Consider the following 12758-nt stretch of genomic DNA (forward strand, 5'->3'; position numbering starts at 1 on the left):
CAAATGTGAAATTTTTATAAAAAAAAAGATCGAAAATAATATTTAAGCTATTTTTCGCATGGTTACTTTACTACATTTGATATTTGAGTTATTTTATACTCTAACCCAGCGTTTAAAACGTACGAAACGTTCAAATAAATTTAATATATATATTGTTATAAAAAAAATACATGTTTATTCTTACAAGTTTTAGCCTAGAGAACAGTTTATGTAACGCGCTTATTTATGTTCGTGTAGCCAATCCCTACACATGCCATAAGGACCTTTTGGGCACCACGCACATCCTCCGCTTCGTCCTCGTCCTCCGCCTCGGGATTCTCCAGCTTGAAGGTGATCGAGAAGAAGTCGCGCAGATGTTGCAGAAAGTGAACGGTGTAATTGGACAGGGCACCTGCAACAAGTTAAATACAATCCACATAATAATCACAAAGGAATTTATTTACGTTTAGTTGAACGCATACCTGTGAGGAATTTGGAGACATGTTTTTGCCCCAGTGCTATATAGAGTGCTGCCAGCCATTGATAGCTGGAGTCCACACAGCCACCTCGGTATATCTCGTCCAGCAAACGCAGAGCCACCTCTTTGCCCAGATCTTCAGGTATGGAGGGGGTATCCTTTAAATAAAAAAGGACAAGATATTTGTTAATGGTAAGTGGGAAAAATCATTATAGTAGGTAAATTTATTGACTTCATAGAGGCTCCATTTTACTCACCGACTCCTCTCTTGTGTTGGAACAGCAATCGGCGGCGAAGCACACACCGTCCGTCGTCTCTGCAATCAGGCAAATGCCAAATCCGGGCGAATTACCGGACATCTTGCCCTTGTTCTGATCTGTGTAGATATACACATCTGGCAGGAACTTTAGCATACATCCCTTAGCCGCCTCCACGGTGCGATTGGCCATCGCCGGCGAAACTTTGCAGGCATAAACAGTGCCCCGGATGCGTTTAACCATGCCTTGTGACTGGAATTGAATGGCTCGCAGGCTCTTTCGAACCGGACACCTGAAGATGATCTCGCCGCCGCCCAGAGGAGCAACTCCACGCCGAACAACCTTGAGTTCGAGGCCCTCGTCGACTAGGAGGAATCGCTTGAGCAGTGACAGGGCTGCACCTTTGATATGGTCGACGGATGGCGAGTCCTTGCTGTTGGTCACACCGCGCAGGGTGCACTGTAGTGGATTCTTGCAAAATGGACCCAAGGCTATTAGCGCGTCCAGAAAGTAACCAATTCCACGCTGGACACAGCAATCATGATGAATCTGACCGCCATGCAGTAAACCTGGTGAGAACATGACACTCGTGCCGGCGGGATTTAATTCGATCTTGGTTCCATTGGTGATCTTGTCCAGCAGGCGGATTAAACTTATCTCGTATTCCCGCAGACCGGGTGCCGTTTCGTCCTCCGAACGGATTTGGCTGATCTTCACTGGTTTGCCCGACAGGCAGGCGAGGATAAGGCGCTGCTTAAGAAAGTTGCTGCCGCGGTAAATGAGGCAATTGCCCTCCTGGGCAATGGGCGGCATCTTAGAGGCTCTAAATGCTCTAAATAATAAAGAAATTTTACAAAACGCTCGGTGCACGTGCGTTGAAGGAGGTAAACAACGGCTATCGCCGGATTATCGCTTATCGATATAAAAAACAGTGTTGCAACGCGCTTCTATAAAAAAAATACCGAAAGCAGTAAGAGATTTCAAATGGTTGTATGGTGACTTTTAGTCACTGATCATCCTGTCATATTTGCGATCATCAATTCAATTGAAGCCGGCGGAGAAAAATTAGCAGTAAAAATGTCTGCGCTTCCTAATGTTGAGGAGTATGTCATTTGTCCATACGACAGCGCTCATCGTATATTGCCGGTCCGCTTGACCTATCATTTGACTCGTTGTGCCAAGAACTTTCCATCGGCCAAGTTAGTCCGCTGTCCATATAATAGCACCCATCTACACTCGGTAGCCGATATGCAGGTGGGTCCCATAACTATTATCCGGTATTTGCTAATCACATTTTGCAGAATCATATCATCGAGTGCCCCAATCGATTGGCCGCGGAGCGCTTTAAGCTGCCGGACGTCTTGCCGCCTGTGGAACCGCGACCACGTGAATTTCTGATCGAAAGTGCTGAGGACTGGGATGCCGAACCGCCAGTTCAAACTTACAATCCGGCAGCTTACTGTGAGAATGAGCTCATCATCCGTAATCTGCAAGGAGCTCCGCCCGCCGCTCGTCGGGCATTCCGCGAAAGCGAACGCCGGCGATTCAGAGAAATGAATCGGTTTTAGATGCTCTGTGTTATGTTCCAGAATATCTAAATATTAATATATGCACATACTTACAACCCAACAACAAACGTAATTTAATACATTTCCAAGAAGGAGCAGCGATCTGGCGTTTTTTTTGTTTGTTAGCTTAGGTCAGCGTATAATTGAATACATATTGTTTTGTCATTAAATAAGAATCACAGTTAATTTTAAAAATCTTCAAAATATCATTTCGTAAATATTTATATGTTAATATAGATTACAAATAAAAAAGACCAGCTGAATCCACCTTTAACGGTAATTTACTTTGTATTCTCATTCTCCGCTTTTTACCGCTAAACGGGAATGTACCGCAATTTCAGTTAACTGTCAATAGATCTTTGAACAATAAATGGAAAATATAGGATTTAAATTTAATGTTTTTAGTCTTGATTGCATAAAACAGGACCATTGGGTAAAATAACATGTATATATTTAATTCCAGTGAGTACAAAGAGCGCAATATGTCTTGTTTACAAGTTCTACACATCCATGTTTTTTCATCTCTCTTTTAAAAAACCGCTAGCTTACGGAGCTGCCACTCTGTTAGACGATTCCTAGAAGTCATCAAAACTGAATATGCTTTGCTTATCATATTTTTTTTTATTAACAGGCATATATAGCCTAGTATTTGTATTTATATTTAAAAACTTTAAAAACCAAATGCCCCATTTTAAGAGGAAGCTTTCACCCTGTGCGTTTTACCAAACCGGCACCTAAGCTGAAAATGAACAGTCTGGCAACACAGTCTGGTCGAAAACGATATAAAAGCCAACGCCGCGTTGCGCTCTCGCTCAGTCAAGTTGATTTTTCACGGCGTGTTGTTGTGTGCGTTTCTGGTTCCTCATTCTGCGGTTCTTCAATCCTTTTTGTTCCAATCAAACTGAAAAAGAAATCAAAAGTTCACACTGCTTAGCGTCAAAAACAACAAAAGCGAAGCGAAGGAGCATAAGGCAAAAAAAGGAACAAACAACAACAATAGCAGCAACAGCTCCCCCACACACGCAACTGAATGGTTGTGGGTGTGCGAGTGTGTATGCGTGTGTAAAGGAGCCTTTTAGTAAACACTCACACACATGTGTATTTTTTTCTGTGAGCCACAAGAGATTTGAGTGCATTTTTGCCATTTGCCTTGTCAACCCCTCTCCCCTCCACGCCAAAAGGGGAAAAAAGGAGCCTACGAAGAAAAACAACAACTATTAAACAGGCTCCTCAGCGTATAAAAGCAGCGCAGCCGTCGTCGACGTCGACTGCAGTGGGCCAACGTTGTTGCAGTCGTGTCGTTAGTTGTTGTTCTTGTTGCAGCATCAAAAACAGAAATAGGGAGAGCGAGCGAGAAACAACAGGAGAGACAGAAAAGCACTTAGGTAAGTGGCAAAATAAAAAAGAACGATGAAACAGCAGCAGCAATAACATGATCTTGCCGAAGACCAATTCAAAGTAAAAAGCAAAAAAAAAAAAATGCCGGCGAATGCGAATATAAAAGCAAAAAACGCAAAACAAAATTACAGTCGCGGTCACAAAATAAAGACATATTAGATGTTTTAAAAAAAAAAGGTCTAATTTTAAATATTTTTCTATGCGCGGCATTTGATCCAATTGGAAAACGGTGGTGTACGTGATAAACTCAACCGGCACGCACGCACGCACCCGAAAATTCGAGAAAAACAAAAACGAGGAAAGCCAAAGCCGAAAAAACAGCTGCCCATATGGGGCGGGGGGTGAATTTGTTTGTTTTTTTTTATTTTGATTGCCAAACTTGTTCATTAGGGTTTTTGTTTTTATTTTCGTTGTCTCGAGGTTTATTTGCATTCGGCGCCCCTTCAATGTTTCCATGTCATCCGATTTTGTTTTCCCATATTATATTTGTCTAACAGAAATGCGGACACACAGTGGTGGTACAATTTACTTTGCATAATTAACAATTATTTAAGTATTTAGCAAAATCAAAGTATGGTATAATTCGTTAGATATCTTAACCCTTTGAATTTTCTACAAAAAAATGCAATATGACCAAAGGTATAATATGACTTGAAACCCGAGAAGTTATAAGATGGTGTGTGTATGTATGATAACATTATTTGTTCTTAGGGCTCTGATATCATATACAAATTCCTATTACTCTGGTTACAATTACCTATCTTAGTTTCAAGGTATAAACAAAATGTAATATATCCAATTTGATTTTTTTTCATACCTAATCACAATTCTTTAGTGTGACCAATAGTTCGATCTATTCTGTTAAAAAAAACAGCATACAAACGTCTCTTCTTCTTTTTCTTGTTCTTTTTATTGGGCATTCCTTCCTTTTTGCAAAATATTTGCGACGCAATTTCGACAGCGTCACTTTTATGCTCTTTTCTCCTCACTCCTCTTGCTCTCTTCCTTTTCATCTGTCTCCCTTTTTTCCCATCCCAACATGTTCCCGATTTCGGGGTTAAAAAATAAGGAGGAAAAGGGATGGGAAAGAATGCCGAAAAATGTTTATTTTGTTGTTATCCGAAAAAGGGGGCACAACAAGTGCGAAAGTTGAAGAAGAAGATGAGGAAGAAGAAGATGGAAGGAGACGGCAATAAAAACATAGAAATTCGTAAGGCGCACTAAATTTTCAAGGTTAAACCGGGCAAAACAAACATAAAACCGGTAACAGCATATGTATGTAAATGTATATATGTACATATTTACAGAGGGGGAAATACATAAGAATCAGCGGTTAAAGAAGAGGAGAAAGCACAAGAGGTGCAATATAAAAAGCACACACAAAACAACACAAAAACAACACACATGCGGCTTTTTTCACGTTATCTTTGTTTTCATTTGTATTATGCTTTACATACATATATGGATGGAAGAAGCGAAGAAGAGTAGTACATCGACAATTTTACAACCGAAAATTGCGATAATTATTCAGCAAATTTGTCGAACGTACCTATGCATGTACAAAATTTGAATGAAACATAAAATATAAATAAATATTGGTTTCTTATAGTAATAAAGATTTCGTTTGTGCAATATTGCATTTTAACTAAAATTGCAACACAGCATAAAAACATTGACAATACATAGGAAACACAAAAACAAAAGCAGCTGGGAAAGTAAAACATACGTATGTATCTATGTAGGCATTTATGTAGAACAAAAACAATCACATAGGCAGGGAAACACAAGCAACTTTCGAGCTAGAGTTGGTGCAAAGGAGATGGCTATATTGTTTGTGGGGGTTGCAAAGCTTTAACGGTAACAAATTTATGTAGTAGCTTTGGTGTTGGTGCTGTTGTTGTTGCGTGACCTTGAATTTTGACTATAGGGGAGTTTCAATACATGTCCATATCGCTATCCCTTTCACACCCACGCCCATTGACAAACATTTGCAATTTCCAAGACGCAGTACCGTTATATACAGATGCGGTCAAAAAAATGGCGCTAAAGCTAAACATATTATTAATGAAAACCTAGAAACTTCTTTGCAAAATTGTTAAAATAACTTGTTTGTGCTCATAAAAAAAACAACAAATTCCGACACAAGCCATTTGAACATAGTATATTGACTTTTGATCTTGTCATTACAATTACTTTGTACTATTGTGAGCATAAAATTTATGGGCATGCCAAAGAGCTTGTTCTATAATTAGTCAAAAACTATTAAATCCAAATAACAAGCAAAATGAACTTGGTAAGAAGGGGTTTTTGTCGGGGAGCCTTCTCGGCTACGTGCCAGACATTATGTGTATTTATTTTAGTTCCATGTATTCCACAACCGCGACGCACAATAACAAATAAATTTCTGGCTGGCGAGAATTCCTTCTTTAAGGCGAGACATGTAAATTATACAAACGAAAGCGATTCCTTACAAAAGTAGCATAGTTCTTTGTATGTTTTCCCAAGAGTCAAGTTTCATAATTGCACCGAAGACTATCCCTTCAACGATTAAATAGCATATTCATAAACAAATTTATTGACGTTCCAGTTGCCAGGGTCCCTTTAATTATACTTTCATTTTCTTTAAAATTACTTTAATTTTTCCAACAACTTACTGCTTTGATGTTAATCAACACCCCATAATCCATATCTACCTGTTGCCATTTATTTATAGGCAAAAAAGCACGCACCTGGTGCCATAGTACAAAACCCAATCCTCTACAATATCCGTGCTTTGCATTCCAAGGGGATAACGAGGAACGTGTATCGTAGAGAGTTTGAGAACATCGTCAGTATGGAAGTGGAATCGAATAACAAACGCGCCACCAACGGCGGCCGTCACTCCACTCCACCGGCGGAGTCCGATTCCAAGGAGAGTTCCGTCGAGCGGGAGCTGAACGGGGAGATCCAGGCGGTGGAGCTGAATGGGAGTGGTGGTGGCGGTCACTCGAACGGGCATATCAAGAAGCCGCTGCCTATCGAGGACGGCAGGATTAAGCGTAAGGCGAAGCGGCTCATCCAAAGACAGAATAGCTCCGGCGGTAGTCCCAATCAAACCAATGGAAATGGAGCTGCTGCCGCTGGCGGAGCAAGTGCAATGCCGCTGGCAATCAACGGCATCTTACCGTCGCCCGGTGGCTATGTGGTGCCACATCGCCGCTGGAAGAACAGCCGGCGTTCGCGAAACCTAAATCGTGGTCGCGGACTGCCCAAGAAGGGTGGTGGCGGCGGCAAAGGCGTCTGGGGATTGCCCGGTTCGGAGGCTCTGGCTGAGGTCTATGAGGATGAGAATGATCCCAACTACGATAGTGAGTGCAACGATCGTAATGTGGAGCTGCGCGAGGTGATCACTGAGGTTACACCCGAGGAGTTCTTTAAGCTGGCGGAGCCCATTGTCTTGGAGTACTATGAGCACGGGGATCCGCACGAGGTGGCATTGAGCTTCGATGAGATACTTCAGGGTCCGATGCGCGAGCACATCACCAGCATTCTCGTAGAGATCGCCATGGATCACAAGGATTCTCAGCGTGAGATGACCTCGGTGCTGATCTCTGACCTGTATGGACGGGTTATTACCGGCAAGGATATTGAGAAGGGCTTTAACATGCTGTTGGCCAATCTACCGGATCTCGTCCTTGACACTCCAGAGGCGCCAATCATGCTCGGCAACTTTATGGCCCGCGCCGTGGCCGATGACTGCATTCCGCCCAAGTTTGTGGCCAAGTCGGTGGAGGAGCTCAAGCTCCTGGAACTTGGGGAGCATGCCGAACAGGCCCTCCGCCGTGCCGACTCGCTGATCTACAAGCAGGTGTGGGCCCATTTGGACAATGTCTGGGGCATGGGTGGGCCACTGCGTCCCGTGAAGACGATCACCAAGCAGATGGAGCTACTGCTTAAGGAGTACTTATCCTCGCGTGACGTGGCCGAGGCACAGCGCTGTCTGCGTGCCCTCGAGGTGCCGCACTATCATCATGAGCTCGTCTACGAGGCGATTGTCATGACACTGGAGTCACTTAGCCAGACCACCGAGGAGGCCATGTGCGAGCTGCTCAAGCAGCTAGATCTCACCTGCCTGGTGCTGCCCGCGGGCATGGAGCAGGTGGGTCATTATACCTGATAAACAGATTATTTTGTATATTAGAAGTCAATGTATTGCTTTTGCGATTGGACTTGTAATTAAAATTGCGATAGATCGGATTGATAACCGAATTCATTCTACTATAATTTATTGTCTCTAATCCATTAGGGTTTCTTGCGCGCCTTCGAAGACATGGCGGACATCGTTCTGGATGTGCCCCTGGCCTATATAATACTCGATCGTTTCGTTGAACGCTGCAATCGCGCCGGATTCCTTACCGACAAGATTATAAACAATGTGCCATCGCGGTAAGTTTTGCGTTTAGTCCTTAAGAACATGGAAAACATATTTCTTGGGAGCAATTTTACTAGGATTTCACTTATCTATAGGCTTGCATTTCTCATAATAGGTTAGTGTTTGTTCGATTTAATCATATGATAGGAAATCGGAATATGGATTAAGTGAAAATATCAGTTGTTACTTATCAACTGATACTGGAACGATGAGCCCACCTTTGTATATAAACACACAAATCTACTACCTGCAAGAAAGTATACTTAGTAATGAGAGCGAGACGTGTTTACGTAATCGTAGCAGCTATAAAGACAACACGCCCCCAAAGTAGTAGTACCCCCTATAAAGAAGGGTAATACATACATACATTGTTGTTTACAATCTTTAAACTTAATATACGCTCATACCCTCCCATATAAAGCGGGGTATATCGATCAGATCGTCGGCTATGTTTATAAATACATTTGTATGTACATACATATATAATTAAAGGAGTGGGCTAATTGTTGATAAAACCTTGGCCTTCGTTGCGATAGCAAAATTAACTAGTTCTCGATTTTATTATGATTGTGCTTGATTATTCTATTTTTGGCGAAGGGTAGACTTACATAGCTTGGATTTATGGAGGCCATTTGTTTGTTCTAATTTTTGCCTATGAGTGCAAACAGTACTAGACACATAAATATGCCATGACGAAGCAAATGTATTGTTAAATATTCACAAAATATTAAGAAATATTTATAATTAGGAGTGCCATCTAAAATAAATATTTTTGTAACTATTTTGACACCAGTTAAATTATTTTTTTTATATGATGAAATTGAATAGCTATTATTTTAACCGCTGCTGTGCTTAAATGTGTATGTACGTGGTTGTTTTGTGTGTTTTTTGCCGGCTTCGACTTGTTTATTGTTCTCCTATTTTTTGATGTCTTCGTTTTTTTGTGCTTTTGGCTGAGTTTCTTATACATACATGTAGAAGTGTTTTGTTTGTGACCAGAGTGTTTGTCTGTGTATGTACATATGTATATGTTTGTTTATGAAATTTCTATTGCGCAGTTTAGTTTCGCATTTTGGAATTAACTTTATGTACATATATACATACATACATATGACTCGTCATCCGTTGAGGCAGTCGCCGATTGCTTTTGGTTCTGTTTTTTCTGCATTTTTTTTTCTTCTATCTTTGTGTTTTGTATTTTCTTATTGTTTATGTTGTTGTGCCGGTTTATCAGGTGCCGGCTAGTTATATTTATTTTTATACCGAGTTCTTGCTTGCCTCTACTTCTTCTGCGATCAGCTTTATTATTTTTCCACTTTCTGTTTCTTTTTTATCATTGTGTTTTTGCTACGAGTTGATGGGGAAATAGTATCTGTATGACCGGTTATATATACGGATGTACAGATACCATCATAGGTCTTCAGTTTTCAATGGGTTATTTCCAATACTACGCTCTAAAGCTGCATTACATTTTAGGGATCCTGGGTTGTTTTTTTAGTATCATTAGTATTACTATTTTTTAGACTGACTTGGTATTATGCAGGTTACTATTATTATGTTATTTCAAGAATACAACGAGCTTTTATTATATAATTTATTTAGTGCATAAGGCTTGCGAGGGTAATTAAAAATCCATATTCTTTCATCGTGTGCAGCGTGGGTTGGGTGGAATGAGGTGGGGTGGGGAGGGGTGAATGTGGCTGGATGTCTCTTATCGATTGGTTTTTTATCGCGGCAAACTTTGCATTGTTGGATTGTTGTTGTTTTGTGTGGACTTTATTATGAATTCTGTTGTTGTTTGTTGGTGCAACAACCTGCATGTGGCTCAAGATCGTCTTGGTGTGTTGTTGTTTGTATTTTTTGTTTTGTTTTTAGTGTTTGTGCAGTGCCGCGGTGTTTGTGCGAAGGTAAACATGGCTGCTAAGTTGCTGTTATCGACCTGCTCTGCCACTCCCACTTTGGTTGTGCCCCGCTTGCTGTTGCTGTTTCTGTTATTATTGTTGTTGTTGTTACTGCCACTACTATAACTGCATTTGCATTTGCATTTCGCCTTGACAGCGGCTATTGCACTTTGCCACAGCGCGACAGCCGCAAACGCAACAACTACTACAACAACAACTACTACTAGAAAAGCAACAAACTGCAGCAGCCACAAAGGCAACAACGCCAACACCATTCATTTTTCACCCAACAACAAGACCAACAACTGCATTTGACGCCAACGCAACTACAAATGCAAAAGTTGATTTTTTTTTAGTTTAAAGCTGAACTCAATGCCAAGAGACTCAGACATAACGGTTCATGGGGCCCAGTGCTGGCTATTTTCTAGCTATATGTTTAGTAACTACTACAATTCTAAAAGCTTCAGAATATTGTGGTTTAAAAGCCGCTATAAATATACATTTTGAATCAATTAATATTTAAATGAATGAGGAAAACAAGCAGCTTGTAGATTCAAGATCAGCCCTATGTAGTTTAAATAAATTGTAAGATTGTTTCAGCTATAAAAGAGCAAAACTTCCATCACTGCGCTGCAACTGGATTTGCTTTTTTTTTTTGTCTGGGGCTCCGCTCTTTTATGCTTTTGCTTTATTGTTCTTTATTTATTTGTATATATTTTGTTATTGTTTAACTCTTGTATTTACTTGCGTTTGTGATCGCGCGCTTATCTTGCCTCAATTTTAATTGGCTCTTCTACACCAGCACACTTGTGTATGTGTGTGTGTTTATTTCTGCATTTAGTGCCCCACTTGGTCACATATTTATAGTAGCAACAATTAAGGCTCCAGCTGGTTTGCTTAGAATCCTTTGATTGGTCACCTTAGTTGTTGTCCCCCATAAAATATAAAACTAGTTTTAATTTACCTCGCTCTCCGCACCCCCCCCTGAATTTTATTCACCCGCTACTTTTGCACAGCTGTTGCAGTAAAGAGAGCAGAAGAGAGGGAGCGGGAGAGATAGAGAGAGAGAGCGCGAAAAAGGGTCAACGGTTGAATGAACTTTTGTGCAAATTCGTTGTTGTTCTTGTTATTGTTGTTGCTGTTGCCAAATTTGCGCCAAGCATTTCGCAACTTGTTTTTTGTGTTTTCCTCTTTGTTTCCTTGTTCTTTGTATTATTTGTTGTTTTATATATTTTTTGTTTTTGCTGCAATGCATTGCATAATTGTATAATTGCTTAGTGCGTACGACAGAGTGAGAGAGAACGAGAGCGAGACAGTATAATGCAATTGCATATTATACTATTGGTTCTTTGTTTAGGAAAAGAAACGCTGTAGTCTTTCAAGTATTAGAAACAAACTTTTGAAAAGATGTTGCACATTAAGGATTTAAACAAGGTTTAAGTAATTTTAAATAAAAACTTAAGTTAATGAGTAGGAATAAAATCATTTGTGTATGTAGGTATCAATCAGATTCTTAAGGATAATACAGTCAGTTCGATTGTTTACAAATCATAATATTTACTCCACCCTTCAAATTGATTTACCAATATCTGATCAATTCTCCCAATTTTATATTTGCAGCGGACGTAAGCGTTTCGTTTCGGAGGGCGACGGCGGCCATGTGAAGCCGGCTTCCTTGCCCATGCGTGATTAAATCATGGGGACAAACGGGGACGTTATGTGCTTCACATGCTTATATAACAACCAACTCCCCAACCCCCAAGGACAACTAGAGAAGCAGCAAGAGAAATACAAACATAAAACAAAAACACCAAATTACAAAAAGGAGAAAATCCATACGAACGCATAGAATAAATACAACATTTATAAGAAAAGACGATATGAAGAATTTGTCGCAAATCTTGATAAAAAAGAACCTTATCCTCAAAACCCAGAAAAGGTCACATACACACAACAAAAAAATAAAAAAATAAAAAAACAACAAACAATCAATCGGAATTTGATCTCCGTTTAAACTATATTCATTATTATAAAACCTACATAAACACATACAACGTATAACTTACCTACATGTAACTATCAGCGTAATTCGAAAATATATTTGAGAGATTTGTAAAAAAACGAGATGAGTGAAACGATCGCAAAAAAAACGAGAATCCAGCCAAAACTATGCGTACAGATGGGTCACTCTTTGTGGATTTCCCTTCGGATAGGATCGCATAAAGGATAAGAGTTGGAACACAGAACATCGGCGTACTTAGCACGCCGTCATTATGCCACTTGAAATCAAAGCATATTACTTACACGAAACTGTTATTGACACTCGTACACCTCTTAGATTGATTGAATTAACTAAATAAGTTGTATGAACATGATGATTTATCAATTGTATGAACTGTTATCAAGCGAAAATGATTACACACAACAAATTCCATTGACATGAAATTGAGCAAACCATTTTTATTATTCCTATGCGCATCGACAACATGATTTTTCCTTAACTTTTTTTTTGTAACTTTGTGTGTTAGAAGACTAACATAATTAGGCTTAATTTTACATTGTACGTATATTTACCAACGGATTCATCTTCTTTCGCTTGCTTTTTTTTTGATTGAATAAAAGCTGCATTTTATATGATAAGAAAATGGCTTTTGTTTTCGACGCACTTTTATTTTTAAATGTTCACACTTCATGAAGAAACAAAATTCGACATATACTTACACATACGCCCACACATCTATATATATATTAAATATATATATCTAC

The 12758-nt window shown here is 39.9% G+C and overlaps 3 protein-coding genes across 3 annotated transcripts; 2 read left to right on the forward strand and 1 right to left on the reverse strand.

Moving 5' to 3' along the window:
* Positions 1 to 135: 135 nt before the first annotated feature.
* LOC120456874 (probable RNA 3'-terminal phosphate cyclase-like protein) lies at positions 136 to 1646 on the reverse strand. The gene is made up of 3 exons (XM_039643970.2): positions 715 to 1646; positions 462 to 615; positions 136 to 391 (listed from the first exon to the last, which is right to left on the reverse strand). The coding sequence occupies exons 1-3, from the start codon at positions 1525 to 1527 to the stop codon at positions 207 to 209; spliced, it is 1152 nt and encodes a 383-aa protein (XP_039499904.1). The 5' UTR covers positions 1528 to 1646; the 3' UTR covers positions 136 to 206.
* A 57-nt stretch (positions 1647 to 1703) lies between these two features.
* LOC120456880 (gametocyte-specific factor 1 homolog) lies at positions 1704 to 2562 on the forward strand. Its single transcript, XM_039643978.2, has 2 exons — positions 1704 to 1968; positions 2016 to 2562. The coding sequence occupies exons 1-2, from the start codon at positions 1792 to 1794 to the stop codon at positions 2280 to 2282; spliced, it is 444 nt and encodes a 147-aa protein (XP_039499912.1). The 5' UTR covers positions 1704 to 1791; the 3' UTR covers positions 2283 to 2562.
* A 508-nt stretch (positions 2563 to 3070) lies between these two features.
* On the forward strand, positions 3071 to 12632 carry LOC120456870 (programmed cell death protein 4). The gene is made up of 4 exons (XM_039643967.2): positions 3071 to 3667; positions 6394 to 7818; positions 7966 to 8105; positions 11613 to 12632. The coding sequence occupies exons 2-4, from the start codon at positions 6514 to 6516 to the stop codon at positions 11683 to 11685; spliced, it is 1518 nt and encodes a 505-aa protein (XP_039499901.1). The 5' UTR covers positions 3071 to 3667; positions 6394 to 6513; the 3' UTR covers positions 11686 to 12632.
* The last annotated feature ends 126 nt before the right edge of the window (positions 12633 to 12758 follow it).

The sequence above is a fragment of the Drosophila santomea genome, chromosome X (genome assembly GCF_016746245.2).
Source record: "Drosophila santomea strain STO CAGO 1482 chromosome X, Prin_Dsan_1.1, whole genome shotgun sequence".
In the NCBI taxonomy this organism is placed as follows: Eukaryota; Metazoa; Arthropoda; class Insecta; order Diptera; family Drosophilidae; genus Drosophila; species Drosophila santomea.

Coding starts and splice junctions, on each gene's coding strand:
- LOC120456874 (XM_039643970.2), bottom strand. CDS start 1,527: ATGCCGCCCATTGCCCAGGAGGGCAATTGCCTCATTTACCGCGGCAGC. Junction 616..714: donor CCAACACAAGAGAGGAGTCG/GTGAGTAAAATG, acceptor TTTTATTTAAAG/GATACCCCCTCCATACCTGA. Junction 392..461: donor TGTCTCCAAATTCCTCACAG/GTATGCGTTCAA, acceptor AACTTGTTGCAG/GTGCCCTGTCCAATTACACC.
- LOC120456880 (XM_039643978.2), top strand. CDS start 1,792: ATGTCTGCGCTTCCTAATGTTGAGGAGTATGTCATTTGTCCATACGAC. Junction 1,969..2,015: donor ACTCGGTAGCCGATATGCAG/GTGGGTCCCATA, acceptor CACATTTTGCAG/AATCATATCATCGAGTGCCC.
- LOC120456870 (XM_039643967.2), top strand. CDS start 6,514: ATGGAAGTGGAATCGAATAACAAACGCGCCACCAACGGCGGCCGTCAC. Junction 7,819..7,965: donor TGCCCGCGGGCATGGAGCAG/GTGGGTCATTAT, acceptor CTAATCCATTAG/GGTTTCTTGCGCGCCTTCGA. Junction 8,106..11,612: donor ATAAACAATGTGCCATCGCG/GTAAGTTTTGCG, acceptor TTATATTTGCAG/CGGACGTAAGCGTTTCGTTT.